At 38.7% G+C, this 26,112-nt stretch overlaps 1 protein-coding gene across 1 annotated transcript in view; it reads right to left on the reverse strand.

Annotated features, from left to right (window-relative positions):
* Positions 1 to 5,305: 5,305 nt before the first annotated feature.
* LOC124167634 overlaps positions 5,306 to 26,112 on the reverse strand; it is a 37,827-nt gene continuing 17,020 nt past the window's right edge. Inside the window, exons 3-5 of the mRNA XM_046545614.1 lie at positions 23,847 to 24,877; positions 20,352 to 20,404; positions 5,306 to 7,039 (exon numbers count right to left, since the gene is read on the reverse strand). Coding sequence (XP_046401570.1) covers positions 5,637 to 7,039; positions 20,352 to 20,404; positions 23,847 to 24,877 — 2,487 coding nt within the window. The 3' untranslated portion in view covers positions 5,306 to 5,636. The remainder of the gene's footprint in view (positions 7,040 to 20,351; positions 20,405 to 23,846; positions 24,878 to 26,112) is intronic.

The following is a 26,112-nucleotide window of genomic DNA, read 5'->3' on the forward strand; positions in this document are numbered from 1 at the left end:
TATATCAAACCACCCTCACAATAATGCATTCTACCGATTAAGGTAGGTTTGCATGTAGAATTTGAGAAACTATCCGGCCTATTCCCCTCCCATCAGAGACTTTCTCCCTCTTTAGTTCATAACTAGGCCAATTTCCTTTCATTCTACCTATAAATCGTATTCTCTATAGCCCGTGTACCAAGAATTTTTCTCTCTACCATGGTTCTTAATATCCCCTTCCCGCTCAATACTCGCTTCATCCGTACCATCTGTCGCATCCGTATCTCATGTAGAAGCTGCCTTCCTCACACACCATGTGTAGCACTTCGTCGTTTCTCCTCCTCTCCGTCCACTACACCTTCTCCTTTCTTTTTTACATGTCGAATGTATCCAGTCTTCTCTCGTACTCCCTCATAAGTGCTCATGTTTCCGCAACGTCGAGCGCTACACTCCAGAACAGAATCTTCGCTAACCTTGTCTTTAAACTCTTACATAACGATCCTCTCATTAGCTCCTTGCTGTTCATGAACGCCTGCTAACGCGATTCTCTTTCGGATGTCCTTACTGCTATATCTGTTTTCATCTGATGTGCTGAGCCGCCAGAAAACATCTGGGCGCTGGGGACTATTTTGCGAAGATAGTCAATAGGATCGTTATCTGAAACCCAAAATCGCAAATATTTTTTTAAATCTTAAGATGGAAAGGAGTAACATGTTATCATGAAAAATATTTTCCCCCATACATTCGCTCGTAAGTGTAAAATGCGAAAACGCGAAAGTTATCGCCCACTTATCAGGAGTTGTTGACGTCATTAAGAGTTTTGGTTTATTTGCCTTTCATCGGGGGATGAAATCGCTCGCAAAATTGTAATAAATAACATCGAACCACTTGAGGACGGTGCGCAAGGCATGTGTGTAACAGGGATGCGGAGCTGCCCTCGGCATGAGCTCGTGACGTCATCAACTTTTCTGCGGAAGGTTTAAGACCGCCGTATTTTGACGTGAATAGCTTGCAAAGTGGGCGAAAAATGTCAGAACGGAAAAATACGTGTCTCCTTGATTCTCAAAATCTACCACAATCGACAATGAAATAAAATGGGCCAACGAGTCGAGTTCACTTGCATGAAAGTTACCAACATTCACTTGCATGACTATCGTGGCACATTATATTTCATATAAGCATAGAAAAAGTGAGTTGTTACAAAAAATTTGGATTTGATACTTTTAACAAGCCCATTCCCATCAAAGAGTGTAGGTACCTTTTTGTGGCTATTCCCGTTCCCATATTTTACGATTAAGGAAGTAAGTTTGCCACAGCGGGACTTAAAACAGATCCCTTTCGATTAATTTCTTTACGAAAATAATTATTAAGATGACTAGGAAGATGTTATGATAAAAGTTAAGATGTTTATAGAAAGAAAAAAAATAAGATAAAGGAAGTAAGTTTGCGACTGCGCGACTTAAAACAAATGCTTTTCAATTCATTTCTTTAAAAAAATATCTTGCCATCACAGAGATGACATCAATCGCTGTTAAAAATCAAAATAAGGATTAAGATAATGAGGATAATTTATTGCTTAAATTTATAACTTAACACTTTTTTCTACCATTTGAGCATATGGAAGCTCCATTTCATTTTAATTGAGTGATTTTTGAATTTCATGACAGTATACATTTGCTTTTAACCCAAAAAGCAGTCTGGTGACTAGTATGGGATGTTCACTTTCCATTTAATGTCGATTATTAAGCCATTTAAAGCAATATATCATTTTTTGCCATGACGATACACATTATCTTCATTAAAAAATAATTTTGCATGCTTCTACCAGGGTAACCATGAAAACCTGTGTAAAAATGGAGATTTCCGAATGCATATTCCAGAATATATCGCACGGAAAGACTATTCTTTAGTCAGTGGATGAGATACAATTACAAGTGCTCATATTAAACATCTTCGTGAAAATTACCTACGTTTATCGGACCAACCTTCTTTACAATCGTGGAAAAAAGTGTGGAACTCCTAAAACTAAAGACCTGATTACACCCTCTTCCCGATGCGGCCAAGTCAGGAGCCTGGTATCTTCCAAAAATACACATGTCACACCAGTGGTGTAACTAGGAATATGCCTTGTGGGAGGGGAGGGGAATGGGATGACGACCCCCCAGGCAAAATCTGGTAAAATTTTTGAAAAATGATATACCAGGAAATGCATTTTACATAATTTTCGCACTAAAAATTTAACTTTAAGCAGATGAAGTTATTACATGTCAGAACTAGACAATAGTTTTAAATATTTTTTCATATCTCTGAGGCTTTTGGGGGGTTTCTTTCCCCTCATCCCCCCACCATAGTTACGCCACTGTATCACACGATAGCATATCTCATAAAATAAACCACTAGTAAGCTGTATTTCAATCAATTCTTGCCATGTTAACATCACTAAATCATGTTAAGAATAATTGATTCCATAAAATGGTACATAAAAAGCTAATAAATTATTCTAAAAACTTTCGATCGAAAGAATAAACAGTAAATGCACAAATACATCTACTCATCCACAAAGTTTACTGTACAATGGTGAACAGTGATACTTTTTTAACATCCTATGAATTTCGCTGTGTATACCCATTCCAATGGTGCCTAGTTACTAAATAACACCCAGTAGCACACCCACTGATTAAATGTGGAACAGAAATTTGAAAAAAATGAAATGATGAAAACTAAACGCAGTCAATTTTAATAAGCTACTAGCAATTATAATTAATTTTTCTCGCAACAAATCAGGTAGAGTAACTAAGGTAACATATTGTCTACATATGTCCACCACAAATAAGACCGAAATGAGAGAGGAATGGGAATTATGGAATTCTCCCCGCCGAAGTTATGGGTATCTACAGGCTTGGGAATGTCCTCTCCATTCTCCAAAAGAACCCCCTGATGTACATTTATCCCTTCAAAAACCTCTCGAAATCATTTTTCTTGCTACGGATTTAACCAGACACTCTTGAAAGTTCATGGGCCAAGATTGCCTTCATCCTGAGCGTAATGAAAAGACTTCACATATTTCAAAAGTAATATTATGATCCCTCATTCTATCTGAATTTTTAAACTAATTACGGCAAGAATGAAGAAAGGTGGTGTCCATTTGACAAAATTAAATTCTATATACATAGGTGAAAGAGGCAGTACATTTAAATTTCGGGAAAAAGAACACAAAAAGCAGAGAATTACAGCAATAATGGTGTATAAAAGTGGTCCATGATAAATTAAAAAAACAAATGGTAATTTCCATATTTTAATATATAACCTACTAACCAAGTCACCTAGGCAATGGAATAGTGTTGAAACCATGGTCGGTAGTGGAGTTATATATTAAACTGCCGGAATTACCATTCGTTGTCTATATTTTATCATGGACTAGCTGGCCCGGCAAAAGTTGTTTTGTCATATAAATTATTTCTAGGGATTATTTTGGTGGTCAAATAAAAAATAACTGATTTATTATAAGTGTGTGGGAATTTAGTATATGACTTAAAGAGGAATGGAGCGCTATGAACGATGACGACCTGTAAAAATAACCATTGCATAGCCGTGGTGGATTCAAATTACGAAGCAAAATAACTGGAGATCCAATCTTCAGTTGTAAACGGTGCGATGACGTACCTGGAAAATCCAATGAGTTAAAAAACTCTGCTAGATAATTTTATAGCTTCGCTGGCATCGGAAACTGTATCGATAGAAGAGATGTCAAACTACATCAACAATAATGACGGTCGTTAAGGGGACAGTAAGCCAAAAACGCTAAAATTTCTGCTTTTTTTGGATGTTTTTTTTCTAAATTCAACTTAAATTAGGAGGAAATCGAAATTAAATTGCAAAAATGAGAATGAGAATTTTTTTCCTATGGTATTTGTTTCAACTTAATGTGATCATTATTACTAATTTTAATATGCAAAAGAAAAAAGGTCTGCAGTCATTAAAAACGAACTTTACATGTATTTCTTATGGAAATTACTCAGGGCCCAAGCTATTTTTTACCTCGTGGGCCCTGGAGAAGAATGGGAAATAGTTTACAACATATTCTCAGTCCTACTGAATATGCACACCAAATTTCATAGGAATCGGTCCAGCCGTTTCGGAGGAATTTGGAAACAAAAAACCGTGACACGAAAATTTTATATATTAGAGATATATCGCATTTCCACGACGTTAAGCCGGAAACGATGTAAAACGTACAAAAGTCGTGCCTATTTGTTAAAATATGCTTTGAAAAATTAAATTACACGTTCGTTGGTGGAAAATGGATTTGATTTCCTTTAATTTGTGGGAAAAAGAGCACAAGAACAAAACAATATAATTGGAGAGAAAATCGTGATTTTCATTTAATACACTGGGTAAGGAGAATTTGACTAATTTTACACGTGTAAAAATACACTGTGACATGACAGATCTAATTTAAATTGGATTAATTGGAGAGCTATGAAAATAATAGACTGGAAGATTCGCTAAGAATATTTTTCCTGTCAACCGGTTTGCATCCAATGTTCGCAAGGTTTATATCAATGTTCGTATCGCCACCTCAGGATGATACGAACGGATTATCAATTTTCCTAAAAAACATTTTTGACTTCGACAGGTTACGATGCAGGCCGTATCATCTTCCGGTTTGTATCACGTTTGTAATACTGTTTTTAAACCTGTTGAAAATAATTTTTTTGAGAAAAATTGGCACTTTTAATTTTTTGAATACGAAACAAATCCGGCAGAATAAACACAAAACCATTCTCTCCAGTGGCGTAGCTAGGAATTTCGTTCGGTGGGGTCCAAAACCAGGGGGGAAATTTATTTAAATACAGGGTACTAAGTAATGGATTTTTAACTTATTTTAACACTTTTTATGATCCAAAAAAATCTTCATTTTTCAAAGATATATTTTGTAAATTCATGATTGTTCAATATTTTGCTTTCTTTATGATGAAAATAATTGTCATTTTTTTATATTTAGGGGCTACGCCACTGATTCTCTTCATTATTAAATTTGCTATTATGACGTTTTCGACCAGTGTTTCCAAAACTGGATATATCGTGTTTGAAAAATGCGATTCTCAATTTGGTGACTGTTCTTCATCACCGTAATTGATTTTTCCCAAATCATGTGGTCCATATATCACTAGGTCCCAATGATACCTTCTGCACTCTGACCCTCACGATTCTGACTAGTTCGTGTCTCATAAATACCAATTACGTAAACATATTCTTCAACTCTTGGCAACGAAAACTTGCGCTTTGAAAGTTATCGAGGGTTTTTTTAAAAAAAGGCGGAAAATACAAAAAATATAATTGTTTAATTTTAATTTATTTCTCACACATGATTACGTCTCAGTGATGTCACAAACACACAGTATAACTTATTGCATTTCACTAGTTGCCAGCACAATATTTTTCGACTTTTCTTTCACAAAAATATACTTTTTATGATATGTAAGTCTCACTTATGTCTTCAACGGAACATTCCAAATCGAAATAGGAGATAAAATCACAAAAACCTCTATTTATTTTTCGCTCATGCACCGGTTAAAACTTTTACCTACACACAAGTCATATCAATCTCAAGTTTAGACCCACATTTATATTCACCATTGAAGGCACACAATCGTTCACGGCAGGTAGGGCGAAGTATCCACCGAACCGTCAGGGAAAACTACATCCACAAACTCCTGTACCACATCCTGAACATGGGACAAGTATGTGGGGTCACTCGCAAGTTTCTTCCGGACAGCTTTCACATTACCGAAGTTGATCAATTCCTCGTATTTCTCCGGCGTCATATCCTCCGCGTTGTCCGGAGTGAACTCTTCCTCCAACAACATGCAAGGGCTATACACTGCGGCGAGGTAGACAGCGCAGACGATGTAAATCTCTTTCAATTCCCTAGAGAACTCCTCAAGCGTAAAAGGCGGTGGTCCAAAATCGACCGTTTCCAAGGTTTCCTCCAGAGAACTGAAGTACTCCGCGATTACGTCATCGTAGTACTTGTTCCTGAAGCTCTTCCTCGTGCTGAGGTGAATGAGATACAGGAGATCAATACTGGGATGGCAGTACTTGACGTTCTGCATGTCGATGAACTTCAGATTGACCGGTATTTTCGTGCCCTGGTCGTTGACCTCGTACCGAAACATTACGTTGTTTACCCAGCAGTCGCCGTGGCTGAGGACGTTGTGACCAGCCTGGTTCGGCTGTAACAGTTTACACACGATGGGCCAAATTCGATCTATAATGCACTGGAGCTTCCCCGTATCTGCTGCTTCCTTAGCCACTCCGGTCATCGTCTTGGCGACCTCGACCACGATTTCGTTCCCCGTATCCGCGAGTCCCTTGAACGGGACCAGGGGATCTCCGGGTTTCTGTTCGTAGTACAAGGGCTCCTCGCCAAAGACGGAGAAGGCATCGGACCAGCTCTTCTTGCCCTCTGGCAGGAACTTCTCCGCTGCGATCCCCAGGGCGTGGAAGAGTCCCATCTTCTTGGCAAGAAGTCTGGCGTGTTCCCAGTCCAAGCCCTTGGCGACTTGCCGTTTCCCCACAGTGGTATAATCAGACTCGGCCAAGTCTTCCAGGTATATGGTATCCGCGGTGCCCCCATAACTGGCGTGGTAGCAGCGTGGGATGGACACGTCCACCTTACCGGCGGCGGCTTTGTTCAACAACGGCAGGGCTTTGTCGTAGAAGACACCCTCCCTCACGAAGACATTGGTCATCTTCACTATGTTCAGCTGGAACTCATCTTTAGGAAGACACTTGACGAACATGGTTTTGCTCCGGATTTCAGGGTCATCGCCGACCTTGTAGGATGCTCTGACGCGAAGGACCAATGACAGGAAGCCTTCCACGCCGGCCGTTGCCCTCTTTACCTCGACATCTTCCAAAAGCTGGATGTCGGTCCTTCCCTCCACGGTTTCGATCGCGTGGAGCAAGTGTTCTCTTTGAATCAACGAGGAAGGGGAATCCATATCGCGAAAATTCGAATACCACTCAAAACAAACAGGCTTGAGGAGGGCGGGACCTCACAGCGCATGCGATCACCAGCAGGTTCTCCGCTGCACTGACAAGACCAACCGGGAAGGCCTTGAGAATCGCGTCACGTTATTTCCCGTCTCCGCCCGCGGAATCGGCGGTAGAAGCGGCTCATGTCTGCCAGGCAATCGCTATGCATCCGCGGCGAAATATCGGCGTTCGCTTCCTGAAGGGCGGTTACACGCCGCGGGATTATGTTTGATATTTGTCAAGGGGGGAGAGGAAATTGGACATCCCGCTTGACACGAGATATATGTCATAGGGGGTTGTGGGTGGAGCCAATCACGATAGAGGATTCTTCAGTCGGCCTCCAGGTCACCGCGCATTCAAATTTATTCGCCACTCGCGTCTCTGATGGCAGAGCGATACGAAGTTCACAAGAAAATAAGGTGTAATTGATCCATGATAAAAACTGCAAATGATAATTTGCGCACTTAGATTCACAACTCAACTACCGACCATGGTTTCAACAAAGTATGTCATTTTCAAGGTATCATAAAGCATATTATGTTATTATCATGGATATATCGAACTTCCATCAATTCAGGAAACGACTTCATAGTTGTAATTGATACTACCCACCGAAAATTATAAATTTGATGATATAATCTATAAAAAGATTTTTTTCTCCTTTTCCTAACATCTGTATTTAATAACACATTTTAATCTTGGAGTGTACGTTTAAAGTTGAAATGCAAGTTTTGCCGACGTTTCGGTTTATAATACTTTATTTTATAATAATTTGCGCCCGATGAAGATGCTGTATTTAATAAAAAGGAAGTATTATAAGTGATAGTATTTTCCTTCCAAGAAACCGTCAAATGGAATACCACACAGTTAAAAATGAGTTAGTGAATTTTATTTATGCATCATCATTATCAAGGTTTGAAATTCATAGCTTCTCGATTATTTTTCTCCCGAATTCTAACATTCTATTTCACATATTGAGAATAAAGGTATCATTTTTCAGTCATTACCACGCTACAGAAATGTTGTGAGTCAGTGAAAATGTATCCCAAGTGGTTAAATGCATCCTCTTTACATCAACAACATGCTTCTACTGAACCTTCTAGTACTTCCTTTTTACTAGCTCCTTGGGTAAACTTTTTGAAGAGTTTCTCTAAGGCGCGGAAAAAACTTATGGGGGGACGATATAATTTAATTCATGAATAAAAGTTACATATTTTCCAAAATTATACAGCTATTAGTACTGTTTTTTTTGTTTCTGCAAAGTAAGCGGTCGTCAGTGCCTCTCTCTTTCAAAATAACATTAAAATATCTTTGACGAGCAGGTGGTAGCCATTTACATCCAAATAGGGACAAAATTAGAATAAAATATTGTTAACGAAATTAATGCACTGTCCGCACAATAATCATTTAAAATAATTTAACTTGGTTTTTAAATTTTTTTTTAAATTCAGGCGTGGCTACGCCTGAATTCAACGCTCAATTTCCATGGCTGAAATAGAAAAAATTGAATGATTTTGGATCTATAAATGCATGCTGTTATGAAATAGAAAAGGAATCATTCGGAAAAACTGATCAAAAAACATCAAAAACAGCATTCATTTACCCCGTAATGATATAAATTTCCACCAAAAATTTCGAGTGCATTAACCAAAAAAAATGCAAGAGTAAAAAGGTCTCCACGGAAATTCATGCTTTTACATTGAGAGTAAAATTTTTTACATTATTGGGGGAAAAAATATCCCCAAAAATTTTTTTCTGAAAAAATCTGTTAAATACCTGCGTCGTCATAAAACGCGCGACCCACCACGGCGAGGTTGGAAATAGAAAAGGGTAACGGTAGTTGCATTTCGGGAAAACATTTTGTTTTTCTCTCTCTTTAGCATGCCAACTCAATATTTTAACCCAAATTCAATACCCGAAGCATGTTTCTTATACGTGGAATGGTTCCGACAAATATCCAATCCCAAGCATTTCCACTCGAGTAACGCGTTAAATGGTCAATTCGGTCGATCCAAAATCCTTGCTAATGTCATCAATATAGTGTTTTAGGTCATTAATGACTAGGTTCTGTGCTTAAAATGACGATTTTCAAGAATAAAGTTTCGAAAAACTTGAAACATCGACCTCGGTTACCGAGCCTCAGGGTCCCGCGGCGTGTAGCTCAGCCTTGACTCGCGATCGAAAAATCGCTCTCATTACCTTCGTCGCAGATTTTTTTCCAAGATTTCTGCTTAGTATTCTTAAGAAATCTCTACTTTACACCGTGATGTGAATTTCCTGAGTTATATATTTCGTAAACGAAAGATAATGTCTACTTTATGTCAAATTTCACGTGAAAAACGGGTCCGCCATTTTGCGTTGTAAAACCAGTCACATGAGAACCAAAATCTTCAAAATTCATGGAAAGTATAGGCAAAACATCAATTCATAGGAATATTGCGTTTTTTATTCCATAAAAATCATGCCAATGCAACACCACCTGCTTAAATTCAAAGGTTTCTGAAGAAAAACGAGACCGCGCGTGTTTTTAAAAAGTTGGTCATGTTTGGGCCACTGTATCTCAGTAACGGATCGTATTGATGTAAAATGGCACATATATCTATAGTTGGTAATCATTTATACGTATTTAAGCCAAGTTTGAAGTCTCTATCTCAAAAAACGTCATTTTGGACTTTTGTCCAGCTTTTTTCGATTTCAGCCCACTGTGCAGCGCCTAACCATCGTAAAGTGGCAACATTCGGAACTACGTGAACTATTTTCAGGACATGCATTCACTCTGCTAGTTCGGCCAACTATCGTTAGGACGATCGCTCGGACAATCGTAATCTGATCGAGGTATAGTCATTCTCCACAACAATCCCCCCTCTTCTTCCATCAACAACTCCTTGGCAACATCAACATCAGTAATTAAATAGAGCCAGTAGCCCATACTTAGGACAGGTATCTAAAACCTGAATCACACGATCGTTTTTTTCGCCATTCTCCAATGATCACTCCAGCGATCACTCGAATCATCACTCTGAAATGATCGTCGCGTGCAATTGTTTTTCGCGAACACTCCAATGATGAGGATTCACATCATTTTTTTCATCACTCGTCCGGTCGCTTTTTCCGTCGCTGAAACCGTCACTGAAACCCCATATCAGCCAATCAGAACGCATGACCGTACGGAGCGATTGCACGCAACGCTTGACAATCGTGGGAACTACATAGGTAGGTAACGACATAGAGCTGTGATATCGGAAATGATGCGAGAAGCGATGGCCGTAGGGACCAGATTTGATTCAGAAAAATGATCACTCGAGCGATCACTTTTCCGGTCCCGAAAATCGATCACTCGAGTGATCACTACGAGGGACCAAACAAATGATCGCGTGATTCAGGTTTAACTTGGAACAAAAGGGGACTTTTTCAGGTTGGCTACCATGATCTGAACAATGAGGGTGCTCGGAGTGGTATCATATTGTTGCGTAATCATTCTGTCTTCAGGGAGTAGTGTTGATTTTTTAATAAGTTCATGTTTTTTTATGCAGGTATGTTTTTTTTACTGCTAAATGTAAATAATAAACCTAATTCAGTGTCCTAATTTTAGGGTATTATAGTTTTAATGATACAGGAATTAGAGAGCACAGGTTTCCTAAGTAATTGGAGTACTTGACACAACCCAAAAAAACAAAATGAAATAGAATGGTGGATTAACAATTCCTTATTTTCAAACTTCGAGGGCTCTTCTGAGTTTAGGTCAACAATTACAGTATGTGGTTATTTCCTACAGTATTTTTTTAAATGTTAGAACATAAAATCTGTCCCATGAATGGGCTATTTACTGTATCAAACTTTAAAAGAGGAAAATCTTTATTCATCTCACAGCGTGGGTTCTGTTTTTATTCGTGAGATTAGGAACTAGAAATAACAAAAGATAAATGAAGTGAAATAAGGTAAAGGCTATTGAAATAAACAAATAACAGAAAATCAGCTGTACATTGTACGATAAATTAAAAAATGATAATATGTATTATAAATGTAATCAATTTCATTAGGACATAAAAATGATGATTCCACACAGCAGATGAACTTGTGAAAACTGGCACCCGCTGGCAAGTCCTTACGGACTTAAGGAGGACCAAAATTGTAAGTCCTACATACATAATAGATACATAATTTATAACATAAGAAATTCCTTTTTTTATACATTATCTTTGTAATATGTTAAACTGCATTGATCATGTATAACTTGAATCGAAACTTGAAGCTAATACGTGGTTGAAGGGCTCCATATTAGCAGTGAAAAACACTTCGTTACTTCCGGAATTTATCTAAAAATGACTGAATGAATGAATCTATCGGCTGTGGCTTCATTGTCAAGTGCATAAAACTCTTTTTTATTTTATTTTTTTATTTAAGAATTTTTAAGTGTTTTTATTCAATTAAAAAAAAAAGATTTTAAAAATTAAATGTGAAAGCAACGAAGTGTTTTTCATCGCTAATATATATAATTTGATCTGAAACGTATGCTTTCGCGGGGAGATTCTTTAGTATCAAATTCTCTAGGGAGAAGCTGCGTATTGCGCTTTGTCACGCTATACCATGAATTATTTGACGTTTAATGTCAAGTGTCGATTTTCATTATAACACTGGCGCCCGGGGCGGATTGAACATGTCATGGGGCCCAATCGGACCGCAGTTTGCCCATCGCTGTCATAAAAAAAAATATCGTCCGCCTCAACTCGAGGGACTTGCCCCCCACGCTCTTCCTGTGTACCACGTGACCCCGAGGAATTGAATGATCGCTCCTCCAATTACTGGGGTCATGCGTTTCTCGCGTATAAATTAAGTGCAGTATTTTGGACTCGCTTTCTTCCAACGCGCCAACAGAGGAAAGAATTCCGACTCGCGACCCAGTTAGGCCGCCAACTGCTTTGATGGGAAGTTTACGAGCACTTGCTGATAAAAGAATTATACTGTTTAAAGTTTCTGGAATAACTTTGTGGGACCACGCAATGGGAAAAGAAAATTCACTTCGCGTGTATTGTGGGTATCGAATATTCGCGAATAGTCGCACGATGTATGACAGCGCCGCAAGCCCGAACATAGAAATGTTCCGGTGGGTCCTTTTTCACCTCAATCAGTCAGATTGAAATTTACGATAAAATTGACTTTGCGAATATGTGCTGTTGACGCCTGTAGTGTTGTTTGCGTAAAAATGAAACCAAAAACCTAATTGAATGACAAGTTTGGTAAACATAGACACTTTTTAGGTGCCGCAACTAAAAAGTCACCCGTGCGCGGAGCCACAGTCAATGCCGTGTGTTTCATTTGTACTTTCACAAAGCGACTGGATAGTTGCTTTGCAGAAGTTGTCAGGGCCCTCACTGTAAATGAAGTCAATTTTTAATTCTATAGTAATTGAAGATCTGAATGCAACAACCAGATAACGAACATATTCTGCAAATAGAAGATTTCTACGAACACACTAATCCCATCCCTCCTTCTACCAGAAGACATTGTTATTTACAACAATAAGTTCCAAATAAGTTTAGAAGACTTTGTTGCAAACTCGCGTTCTACCCTGAGCACGAGATTCATATTTTTCATTTTTCCCGAAACTTCGGTTAATAACTGTTTATTGCACTCATTTCTTCAATTTTCGAAATCATGGTTTATAATCAATTGCAAGTTCAGAAAGTAGAAATCAAATTTTCTTTCCGAATGCCAAAATTTTGAGTTTTCCTTTGCAGGAAAAACAGATGTATTATTGAAGTAAAGGCCGTATTGTTTATTAAGTCCAAAACGACAGAATAACGAGCGTAATTGATCATGAAAAAATAAGGAGGAAAATGAAAATAATTTGGCTCTTTATTTTTGGTATCCCATTTAACTAATTTCTTATCCTTTCCTGCGACTAACTATGAGAATTCCCATGGCCAACGTTAAACAGGCCGGAACATGGAATTTTGGCAACGCTGTGCCGGGGTCCTATCGTGTTTGTTTGAGAGCATGGCGACTTATGCGTGAAGAGTATCCGTGTAACCAAAGAAGCATTAAATCTCTTGTTAAAAAGGCAGAACTGGACTTCTTTTGTGGATATCATATTGGCTAAAGGTACGTACAATAGTTTTAAGATAATTTTTGGGAGCTGAAGGAGGAAAATCACGTTTATTACTTCAAAAGTGTTGCGGTCACATGCCGGCCGGCCATTAATGGTGGGGAATTGAGAGTGCAACAATACTGGTTTAAAAGGGGGAACAAGAATTATTTTTCTTTACTTTGTTTTGCCGTACGGTAAGTAAAATAGTTTAAAGATATTCTCAGTGAATGGTGAGTGGATATTCAGCAGTATTTCATCCAAAGCATAGCGTCTGTTGGCGGCCGGCCACGAAGTAACCTTGAGAGTACACAAATGAAACGAGGCGTATTTGTCGGGATATAAATGCTGCGTTGTTTTTACAATATTATTATTCTCGGGTTAACAGTGATTGCTATATTTGGTGTGCCTTATGAATAACTATGTGTAGTTGTGTTTATAATAACGCCGTATATTATTGAACGACGAATGGCTTCTCGTTAACTCTGTTAATATATGTCTCCAGGTACTGATGTTATTCATATTTTCCAAACTTATCATGAATGCACTGCTTTTTTTCTGTGATCAGCGAAACTACCTTTATTAATGCAACTTTCCATTGTTTTCATTAAAGGGGCCCAAGCGTTGTTGTGTGCATATTGCAGAAGCAACTACCTATCCACCAAAAACAAGGGGTATGTGACTGTGTTCCAGTTCACCAAAGATGAACGCAGTAGACAGAAGTGGCTGAAGAATATCCCTCGGAAGGATTGGAATCTTTCTTCAAGCGCAATAGTTTGCGTCAAGCATTTTGCTGAGCGGGATATCCTACACCGAGTAACTTACATGAATAAGAACGGTGAAGTGAAAAGTTACGAGTTAGATCGCCTAAAGTTGTCCCCTGGTGCTACTCCCACAGTGTTTCAGGCCCTCTCCTCTTCTTAAAACTTCTTATTGTGATCAGTGAACCATGAAAATCTGTGAACATAAGTAGATGAGTTGTACTTCTAAGAAATGAAATCAGGAAATATTGTATGAATCAGTGGAACATGAAAAGACTGCTGATGAAATGACAATATATATCTTTATTTCCGAAAGACATGCTAATTTGACATCTGGCCGCCTTCTAATACTGAAGGTACATTGGAAAATCAATTGCTACTAATTGTAAGTGATATGGAACATATAAGTGGTATTTTGAACTAATTCATCTTTCCCTTCCAGGTAAAACTTCTTGTTGTGATCAGTGAACTATGAAAACCTGTGAACATAAGTAGATAAGATCTTGCAAATGAGATCAACAAATATTTTATGAATCAGTGGAACATGAAAGAACATTGATGAAATGTCAATATTTGTTCTCGTATCGATAAGGGTACCTTAATTGATATTTATCTGCCGTACTATACTCTAGGTATGTTGAAAATCCAAGGGTACTGAGTGATATCATATATGCGTGGTATTTTTGAACTAATCCATCTTTCTATTGCAGGTAAAACTCCTTATTGTGATCAGTGAAGCATGAAAATCTGTGGAAATAATTAAAGATGAATTATTTCTTGGAGATGAAATGAACGAATATTGTATGAATTAGTGAGAACATGAAAGAACTACTGAGGAAATGTCGATATAAGTTCTCATATTGAAAAGACTTAGTAAATTGACGTCTAGCCGCCTTCCAATGCAGTAGGTATATTCGAAAATCCATGAGTGCTGAGTGAAATTATGTATATATGTGGTATTTAGAACAACATAATAATTTTCTCTGCAGCTAAAACTTCCTTTAGAGTGAACTTTGAAGATTTGGTCTTATAATCAATTATTAAGAACCTGGTGTGGCTACCATTATCGAGATTAATTCAATAATTTCCTTTCGTTTGTAAAATTTGATTTGATTTTAATCAGTATTGAGTTATACGGTAGTATAATGTTATTTGTTGAGACATTTCTCCAATTCGGAAGTCATTATTATTTCATTATACTGGTCTTGGTGTTTGGAAATATTAGATTGACAATATATTTATCTTCCTTATGGCTTCATATTTTTTACACATTTTTGTCTAATATATAGAATGTTAAGACTAGTTTTTTTGTTATATCACATAAAGTTTTCTAATTAGCCCTTACATTTGTACTGATCATGTTTTTTTCATCAAATTTTTCCATCAGATAATGTGGTGCCTGTGAAACTGATAGCTGTTGCTGGTGACGGTTCATCGGTGAACTTCAAATGGCACGATATATGGAGGTTGTTTCCGGCTGAAATTGAAATTAAGAACCTGTGGCAGCTTTTATTTATTCCACTTTCTGGAGTAATATTTATGCTTTGATGGCCATGCCTTGTGACATTGTGAGGTTGTTTGATATGTTGTTTGACCTCGTCAATATGAAATGTTTACCGGAAAATGTATATATCTGATTTTTATTTTAAATAAATGTTGTTAAACGTCATACATTTTTTTCTCTCCTGAAATACCGTGGCGAAAGGTGCTATAAAATAACGCATTACTTTTTAACATGTTAATTTATTAGGTTATTCAGGGAGGTGAAATGATGTTTATTTTAAAGCCGCTCTTTATTTCTAAGTCAATAAATTTTATAGGGTGCTATTCTATATAAACAACCAATGGGTTAAGCGGTATTTCCTTCTTGGTCTGAATTTCTGGGTCGTCGATCGCGGTACTTAAATATATTTCCGTGCATAATCTCGTATCCCTTGCCTTGTTATTAGTTCCCACGATTACTTTTAATAAACAGCTGTTGTAATACGAAATACAACCACTCGAATAACTCAACCCTACCGTAGTTTTTATCTTAACTTTAGGGAGGGTGAACGGAGGTCCATCCGTATTTACATCACACAACGTCAACAGCTGAGAGGCCGATCCACCGGACCCCAGGCAGTAGGACCCCTGACGTCACGTAAAGCGCTGTCGCCAAATTGCATGTTCCGGCCTGTATTAGAGTTGGCCATGGAATTCCCCAATGTTTGTATCCAGTCAGCACACCTGCTACCTGAGCATGGAATAATTAAAAATTTCATCACCTCATTTCAATGAATATTCTCTACCATAACATTAAGTCCATTTACACGTAACGCAGACACGTAATTGATGCCCTAAAAGGAAACAGCTTCCAGGAAATATAAGAGCAGCCACAGATAAAAACAGCATGATTAGACATGACTCTCACTTATTTCGAAACATTAGCATTCGTAACTATCGAACAATTTTCCTCCAGGATAATTTTTCATGAGTACTTTCCTTCTAAAATACCTGTCTTAAAAAGAGTTGCGTGAATATGAAGGTTCTTTGAGAATTTACTTCTCCCTCCCATACTCATTTCACGTCCGATAATTTGCATCGTTATAAGAATAGAACTCTCACGATGATTTTCCAGAAACTTTAAATGCCTTAGCGACGATTGATGACTGCAATTTCCTGTCGGAACGGCTAGAGGATCAAGGATAGAGGTCGAATGGTGAGATGCCTTCACCAGGAGGAATAGGATTTTTATTCAATGCTTACCACAATTATTAGTTGGAATACGCTGCTAGTTTATTGTAAGCGTATGAAAAAGGAATAGATTCGGGCATAAATAGAATACAAAGACGAGCAGCAAGATTTGTTAACAATTGCTACGATAAACAAAGTGCTGAAAGATGAATCAGTTAGGAATAGGGTGGTTTCCTATAATTTTTCATCGGAAGATTATTACTACTGGAGTACGTATTTCACGCTTTTAGATTTTTAAATGACGATATCTATTTTTCGCGATTAAATGAAAAGTGCAAAAATTTCAAGTGCACGAAAACGCGACGGCTATGTATGAATGATGGGAAAAGCCCGTATAACGTCATTCTGGTTCCCCCTGCCGCTGTGAGAGGCCACCTTGGTGCGAGGCTATGAGCACCACTATGATTCAGGCAGCTAGCAGGTAGCAGAGCACCCTACTAGCAGATAGAGCTTGGCTTAAATAAGGATTATCAATACCCTATCAAACGAAGGAAGCTTTCCGACCTTAGGCAAATTTAATAGGTGATTATTAAGAGATTTTCCCTGAGCTGTGTGCCTCATGCATGCATTGGTAATCTCAGACGATGTAAAACTCCCGACTACTCGTATAGCATCTAGGTCCCAGTGACGTCACGTGGAGTGTCATCGCATGGGCGCCAGTCTGGTCTTTTACAAATGAGGTTTAAATTGACCATTAACATTCGTCTAAACTGGGATTTCTAAAACCAAATAATTTATATATTATGAATACAGTAATGGTGGATAACGAATCGCAATCAATGCCTTTCGTTTTCTTTGATGAGGGAAATACCTTATTGTAAGCCATGGGCATATCCATTCTATGATCCATAATCTATAAAAAAAATTGATATTTGTGAATGTTAATAACTTCTATTAATGCCATGTTGCCAAACAGGGCCGCGGCGGGCCAGTGCTGATTACCGGGAAGCAAAGCTTCGCGCAAGACGTGGCAACGTAGCATTCATTCGCTCCCGCCCATATTTAATCTATACCACATAAAAATAATATGTTTTCGGATCATCGAAAAATTTTCAAATAAATTAAGAAGTGTTTCTATTAATTTTATTTTTTCTTTCGTCGTAAACTGTAGGAACAGATAATGTTTAAACGTTTTCGTTATTTTACACCAAAAGATGCGTTTTAAAAGTATGCAAAAGCCATTTTATTCATCTTAATTAATTTTTGCAACTTATTGTGGAAGATGAATGTTGTAGACGTAGTAATTGTTCCTAGGTTGAGTTACAAAGTTCATGAAGTTGACAAAACGGCTAATTTTATGCCGCGCGGAGTTATGTAATGCACTCGCCTGTCGACATTTTTAAAATTTTCATTAAAAAATTAAAATCAGGATAAAATTTCCTGTAAAATGACGTATTTTGACGTATATCGGACGTAAATGACTTATATCATTGGATTCCTGAATCCCTGAAGGGTGTGTCATCACTCTGATCACTGTGATCATTGGATTCCTGAATCCCTGAAGACGATGGGCGAGTTGTTCATCGAAACGTTGGAAGGAGAAATGGAGGACCTGACCCGGTGTGAAACCCGAGAAAACTTCACTGCATATATTGGAATGTATGCGGAATAATCTACATCAATTACTTGGAAACGGGAAAAATGATGACAATAATGTGTTATTCATCATTATTGGGGCGTTCGTTGCTATAAATCAAGAATAGCGTCCTAATTTGAAACAGGAAATGTTTTTCCTTCATCAAGACAATGCACGGTTGCACACCAGTTCAGTTGCAGTGGCCAAAATTACGGAATTAAAGTTTCAAACATTAAAAAGTTCAACACATTCACCAGATTTGGCCTCCAGTGATTCTTTCTCATTTCAAAACTTGAAGAAATGGCTTGATGGACTAAGGTTTTCGTCTAAGGAGGAGATCATCACCAAAAACTAATGCTTATTTTTGAGGAAATCCCGAAATTATACTTTTTTAACGGCTTAATATGCTTGGAAAAATGCTTACCAAACTTTTTAGACAGTGAAAAGTATTTTAAAAATTGACCCAATATCATTTTTTAAATATATTTTTCTGAAGACTTATCGAACGACCCTCGAACAACTAACTGTTTGCATGATTTTTTTTTGGAAAGCTGGCAAATCTTTCATGAATCACATACTACTAGGTATATCCGAGTACTTGAAAATTCGAGTTTAGTCGTTGGTACTCTACTCGAATGCTTCGAGTACAGCCCAGCCGGCGAGAGTTGTCCGATGGAAGTCAAAAAGAGGGGGAGGAGAACCTTGCGCCAGCACGGTTTGCAGCCAATCGCTGTCCCCCAAAACGCACCTCACACCCTCGCCTAGTCCTACAACGTTGCCACATGCATATGAAGCAGTGAAACAAGCCTGAGCCACCAAAACAAGCCTTCTCTTCGAATCAGATTCTTCCTTTGGGTCTTTCACGCTCGTCGTCCCTTCTGGCTGCTTTCTTCACGGAACACTTTTGTTTACATGTGAGGTGGGCGTTTCCCTTTCTTACCTGGCAACCTTGCCCCCTACCCCGAACTAGACCCTTCTAAAAGTCATCGGACAACTCTCGGCGGCCGGACTGTAGGAAAATCTTCTCCGGTGTTGACACTCTCGTGCTCCTACACAGTGGAACAAAACAATACTCGTTCCACTTTTTTTTTAGCGTTGCTGGAATTACCGACTTCTTCCATTGCAATGCAATTAATAAAGTAACAGAAATCGCAAACAATTATATGCGCAGGAATAATAGTAAGAGCCTCGGCCGAACGCCAAGACCACTCCGTCACACTATATCCACATTAACAACTTGTCCACTATGGGGGATGAAGTCAAAGCTCAGTAAACATGGCGGACCAATGTTTCGGCGCAATAATAATTTAATAGATTTTATTAGTTAATAAAAAATTAACGAAAAGTCTCTCGAACGTAAGAATGAAAATTTAGTGCCTGAAGTATCGAAAGATTTTTTAAATGTAACTTCCAAAAAGTATGCAAATACTCTATTACGAATGACGAATCGAGTCGAGTAGTTACAGAGCTGTCGAGGCCAGTAAGTTCAGAAATCTGCTGACAGGAGGCGCTACCATGAAACTCATATAATAATATTGCTTTTAAAGCCGATAAGTCGTTCTAATGTCTTGGCCTAGGAGTTTCATCTTTTGTATACGTAGCAATCAATCATTATAGTAGTCGAGTAGACCGAATACCTTTCGTCAGCCGCGTCGGTCGACCGTCTTCCGACCTGGCGGCCCAATCGGAGTGGACCGCTGCATCGCGCATACTTTCTTATGCGATGCTTTTATATCCTACCATACTTTCTTTACTCAAACGCCGAGAGTATGTTCAAATTGTTGGCATTTCTATGGAAAAAGGCAAATTTTATGTTTTACCGAACAATCCCGGTTTGTTCCCGGTATTTGCAAGTATTTGACGTCACAAGTGGTGCCATCTATTAATCTTTCGATTAATACGTACGATCGACGTTTTCGTTTATTTCTTTGTATCGTTCAGTTTTTTACTAGAACTAACAAAAAAAAGAGTTGCTATGATATATTAAACGAAGTAAAAAAATATATTGTTTGGTCAACAAAGCTCATTTCTATAGTTCGTTCGCTTCGTCCACTTAAATTCCACTATGATTCAAGATCCCTCCTCGCCGCAGCTTGAACTCAGATTTTCCCGGAAATCAGATAAAATTTATCCTACCTATAAATAAAATCTTTCACCTAAGCATTGAATGATTTACTAATTTCAAGAGGTGTAACACAGGGTTTTTGAAGTTTGGGAGGAAAACAAATGCTTCAACACAAATAAACTTTATTTAATACAAAAATATAAAAATGCAGAAAAAATAAATTTTAGCGTGCAAAAGCCCAAAAGCCGTTTTCCGAAGTACAATTTAGAAGCCACCAAAACTTTCATAGAAAATTCCTCTTTGAAAATCTCCCAGTAGTAAGTTTTAAAAACATATTGGAAAAACGGATTGCGGGCTACTACACATACAGTTTCCACCTCTCTGTGTTTAATACATGGTTTATTCAAAGTTAAAATTTAGAACAAAGGAAGACATATTCGCGAACCAGATGAAGACATACGAAAGAACTTGATAACAACCAAAGATTCCATTTGAGAAGAAATATAAAAAAATAATGGTTTGAGAGTAGAACATATGGCTCAGAGAGTGGAACGTAAAGTTTCAACGATGTCTCCTGAACTTATCTGGAACTTATTTTGAAAAATAACAATGCCTGCTGGGTAAGAGGAGGGTGGACCAAATGTATTTCAGGAAATCTCATTTGCGAAAAAAATAATGTCGTTATCTTGTTCTCGCACTCAGGCCTTCAAATATTCTGGTGACATCTGGAATCACAAGCTAGCCGATTGGCGACCTAGTTCCAAAGCAATACTTTCATAGAAAATTCCTCTTAGAAAATATCTCACTAGGAAGTACGAAAAGCGTATTAGAAAAAGGTTTGCGGGCTGCCACACACTGTTGCCATCTCACAATGTAAAATACAAATTTTATTTGAAGTAAAAGTTTAAAGCAAATGAATATACATGACTTCAAGAAACATAACAAACAGAGGTGAAATTTTATGACATATAAAAAAAAACGAATGATCGCAGACTTTCCCGGCGTATAGAATTGTGGAAGGCTTCTCGGGATTTCTACAGGGTCAGGTTCTCCAACTCCATCTCGGCCGACGCGACGTTTCGATGAACGAGTTGATGAGAACAACGCCCTGATGACGATGGACAACTCGTTCAACGAAACGTCGGCCGAGATGGAGTTGGAGATCCTTACCCGGAGGAAATCCCGAGTGACCTTCCACAAATAAAACAAATACTGATTCTTGCACTCAGAGAGCAGAGCGTGAGTTTTCAACAATGTCTGCTGAACTTATTTGGAACCGTGTGTTTCTTATGTTGCCACTTACAATGTTAGCGTCAGCATGTTAGTTAGCATTACTAGACGCATAGCTTTATTTAAACGATTATTTCTACAAATTCGTAATCAATGAATTGAACTATCACTCAAAACTTCAAGACTAAAAGTTTCAAGGAATCATAAAACTCTTATTCTCTTCAGACCCAATGCATACACACACACACGTTCACCTCCTCGTTTTTATTATTGTAATCCTTAAAATGAGAATTATTGTCGCTTAAACTCGCCGCTTTGTACCTTGTAGTACACGATTCTGCCACTACATGCCACCAGGCGGTCTGGCAAGGTCGGCTGGTCGGCAATCGCCGAGGGCCCCGAGCACAGGGGGGGGGGAGGGGCAAAAACGCTCGTATATATCGTGAAGCTTATATTAATGGCGTAATAAAAAAGACTGATTATTTGAACCAAAGTTTTCTTTGCAGTTATAAAATACTACGTTTTCATCAGTAGCTTTAAACTGTGTGCAAACTCAGAGTGATAAGATAATATAAAATAATGAAACAAAATCGTCATAAGGTAAAAAATATCATAATGCTTTTTTGAAAGGGCTATTCGAAAAAGGTTACTTTCATTTTTTTTCAAATTTCTGTGCAGTTGCAAGGTAAGATTTACTGAACAAAAGAACCATCACACATTAATAAATTTTATAAGCTGTGAAATTTTCATAGTATTTTTTCCTTAACGATATTGCTATTTTTCATTAACTTTTATCTGTTTTTTAAGAGCCAGAAAAATGTAAAACCTCAAATTTAAGTAAATTTCTTCACTTCGGTGTCCGGTTAATTTCTTTTTTAATCGTTTGAATGCACCAAATTTAATTTTTTTCATTGCTCTCATGAGTCAATAAATACCCTAAATTTATGAAGTGTCGTGGTTGGCCGGGTTACATGAAGTGTTGAGGTTACATGGTATTTTTGGGCACGCAATTTCCTAAAATTTTCCGGAGGACCCCCGAATCCCTATGGTAACGGGGTCCCCATCATGAGCCCCACCAACGGCAAGCAAGATGAGAGTGCGCCGTGCAGTGCTTCTATTAAGCTATGTAATCAGTTGTTTAAAACTAATAAGTAATGTTGAATAAAAACTTTTGGGCTATATCGCCGCGTCAATTCTTTGGGTGGCCCCAACGTTTCCCGACCGATGCTGGTCGCTTTTTCAAGGGATTATGAAGAGTTGGGAATTTAAATTCTTCTATATAGGTGTCAGTGTCAGGTGGTGGGGGGAGGGGAGCGGGAGGTAGGATGAGTGGGTTGTTGATTGTTTTTTCTTACTACAGGTTGCCAAGTATGGCTAATTTTTAACAATTTCAGCAGGGAAACCGGCATTAAAACCCAAGAAGTGACGCGGCGACATAGCCCAAAAGTTTTTATTCGACATGACGAGTACCCGCGAAAGTTTTAACGAAGAATTGATAAGTAATGCTTATAAAGATTATATCAATTGAAAATAATGAATGATCATTATTATTCTTGATGAGAATAATTTCTTTGTATTATCGTAGTGCACAAGGGCGTACGCAGGATCAAAACTAGGGGGGGGGGGGGCAAGCCATGGTTGTTCAAGTTGTAGGTAAGATTAAAGCATGGAAAAGGTGATTGAAACCAACAGTTTAAGGAAACTGAAAGAGCTCTTTATTAGTTCTTAAAATTATTGGCTTGAAAAAATATTATTTGCCTTAAAGAGATTTGCGATTTTTGCTTCTAGGGGGGGGTGGCACTGCCCCCTCCTGCCCCTCGCTGGGTACGCCCATGGTAGTGCATAAAAATATTAAGGTAGGTAACCATTCTGTAAAATATTCGTTAAAAAAAACATTTCTTTCAAATTTCACAGTGATTTTAATTTTTCCGTCAACTCTGATTATGAATGGAGCCTCAAACATAAAGAAAACAGCTCAGAGACTGGGTCTGAAGAGGTTATGATAACCCTGTGCATAATATAAAATGATGGACCCCATTTTTTATTGCGCAATTTCGTGGATTGTCATGATGGTATTTCACACATTTTTAATTGTTTGTGATGCCTTAGCAAGAGCTGTCATTTTCATAGAATGTGAACCTTGTTTTTGAAATTGCATGCACTGGACGGATGTATGGGCGATTCGTGCATCTATTGAATGCCCCTATGAGATTTTGTACCCCCCTAGTACATTTGTTTTTGTTCATATTTGTTCATAAATGTATTTTAAACAGGAAATAAATATTTTTCATCTCCATCTCAAGAAATAACTGAATTACGTTCTTCGTGTTTTTCGGCACTTTACAAAATACCAAATTCGTAAAACTCAGTTGAGGCTAAGCCCAATACTGATTGACATGTCCAAGATCCCCACAAGGGAAAATTACTTCAGTCAGTTCTCGCACGTTTTCTTCCATGAACGATCTGAACTCTGGGTCGCGATTGAACTGAAGTATTGCTGCCGAAGAATTGCCATCTCTGACAAAAGCCTCGAAGGCGTCCTGTGATACATTGTCTTCCGTTTCTACCTTCAGATAAGGAGCAAAAAAAGTTCCAATGATCACACCAAAAGGTTCATACTGTCCACGGAGATCCGCTTTCAGATCTTCCAAAGAAATGGATATTGGGGAGAGGGTAAATCGAGTTTCCAGAAAGGACTCGTAATACTTGGAAACCAAAAGATCAAAGTGAAGCTCTCTGAAGGACCTGTGCGTGGAGGTGTACAGAAAAATCAGAATGTCTATGGCCGGAGGACAGTACCTTGAGCACTGGAAGTCTATGAGTATCGTATCCACAGGCTTCACACAGTCCTCGTCGTACTTGAACAGCATGTTGTTTATCCAGCAATCGCCGTGGTTAATGACGTTCCAGCCAGATCGCGAGGCACTCGCGGACCTGATGAGAATGGACCATACCTTTTCCAGTTCCCTCCCGAGAAAACCCGACTCTGCCGCCTTCCTAGGCAGACCACCCAAACGCCTCGCGATGTACAGCACTACCTCCGCCCTTCTCCTCACCACATCGAGGAATATGGACGGTTCCTCTTCGCGTTCGCTGGGGTAGAATAATGCATCCCTCCCGAGTTCTGGGATGTTCCGCGGGATTCCTCTGGATGCTTTGACGAGGCTCGAAGGAAAGAGGTTCTCGATCCACGAGGCCGCTCCGTAAAGCCACCTGTGCCTTTTGAGACATCGTATGGTACGATACAAGGCATCCATGCATGAGTAGACCAACGGGCTGAAGTCCAAGGAAAGGAACCGAAAGAGCGGCCGGCTGTCAAAAAAGCCTCCTACTCCTTCCGCCAGGGCGTGAAATCTGCCGAGACCTCTAACAGCAATCAGGCAGTGATCAAGATCAAGGCCCTGGACCTGCGGACACAAGTAAAACAATCACAAAATGCTGCAATAATCACAGAAAACAGCAAGCAGGTAGGGGTCAAGACCCTGGACCTGCGGACACAAAGAAACATTATCACAACAAACTGCTATAATTACAACTAACAGTAATCAGGCAGTTATTAAGATCAAGGCCCTGGACCTGCGGACACAAGTAAAACATAATCACAACAAACTGCAATAATCACAGAAAATAGCAAACAGGCAGGGGTCAAGACCCTGGACCTGCGGAAACAGGAAAAAACATAGTCACAATTAACAGCAATAATCACAACTGAAAGCAATCAGGCAGTGATCAAGATCAAGGCCCTGGACCTGCGGATACAAGTTAAACAATCACAAAATGCTGCAATAATAACAGAAAACAGCAAGCAGGTAGGGGTCAAGACCCTGGAACTGTGGACACAAAGAAACAGTATCACAATAAACAGCAGTAATCACAACTAACAGCAATCAGGCAGTGATCAAGATCAAGGCCCTGGACCTACGGACACAGTTAAAGGTTAGTCACAACAAACTAACTGTAATCACCCGCAAGGCACAAATGTGCGAATATCCACAGTAGAAAAAGAATTCGCATTGCCCGGAATTCGAACCCGGATCCCACGATTTATGGCCGGGTGCTTTAGACAGTTAAGCTACTGAGGCTCCAATTTCTGCCGAGGTAATTTGTGGATTAACGGAACAAGATTGTCTGGACTGCTAAGCATGTAATGCGACCAGCAGTACAAATCGTGCGACACTGCGCCGCAGCCGGAGACCTAAGCCCAGACTTTGAACACTAGAGGCGCTCGCTCTTGACTTTACGGAAATCGAGGGGTCCAGATTCGAATCCCGGACAAGGCAAATGATTTTCACTCTGGAGAATTTCTCACTTTTTCATTTCAAAATGCACCTGCAAATTTCATAGATTTTGGTATTCTTTTCAAATTATGGATGTATTCCTTCCTTACGTCGTGACTTATCTTTCCATTCCATTTGTCAAATGCTTGTTTTCAAATTGCAATATCGTGACTGAATGAACAACCTGCTTCAGTCAGATTAGAGTAAATATAATTGCGAATGAGAGGCAGGCCCAATTCTTTTGGGGCCAAAATGCAAAAGGCGGAGCCTATCCTCCGGAAAATTCAATCGCATTCAGACCTACGTGGTGTACGATTCGTAAGTTACCCTTGTTGCCAAGACGGGAGAGAGTTTTTTATAGCCAC

This window comes from Ischnura elegans, chromosome 11 (genome assembly GCF_921293095.1).
Source record: "Ischnura elegans chromosome 11, ioIscEleg1.1, whole genome shotgun sequence".
Lineage (NCBI taxonomy): Eukaryota > Metazoa > Arthropoda > Insecta > Odonata > Coenagrionidae > Ischnura > Ischnura elegans.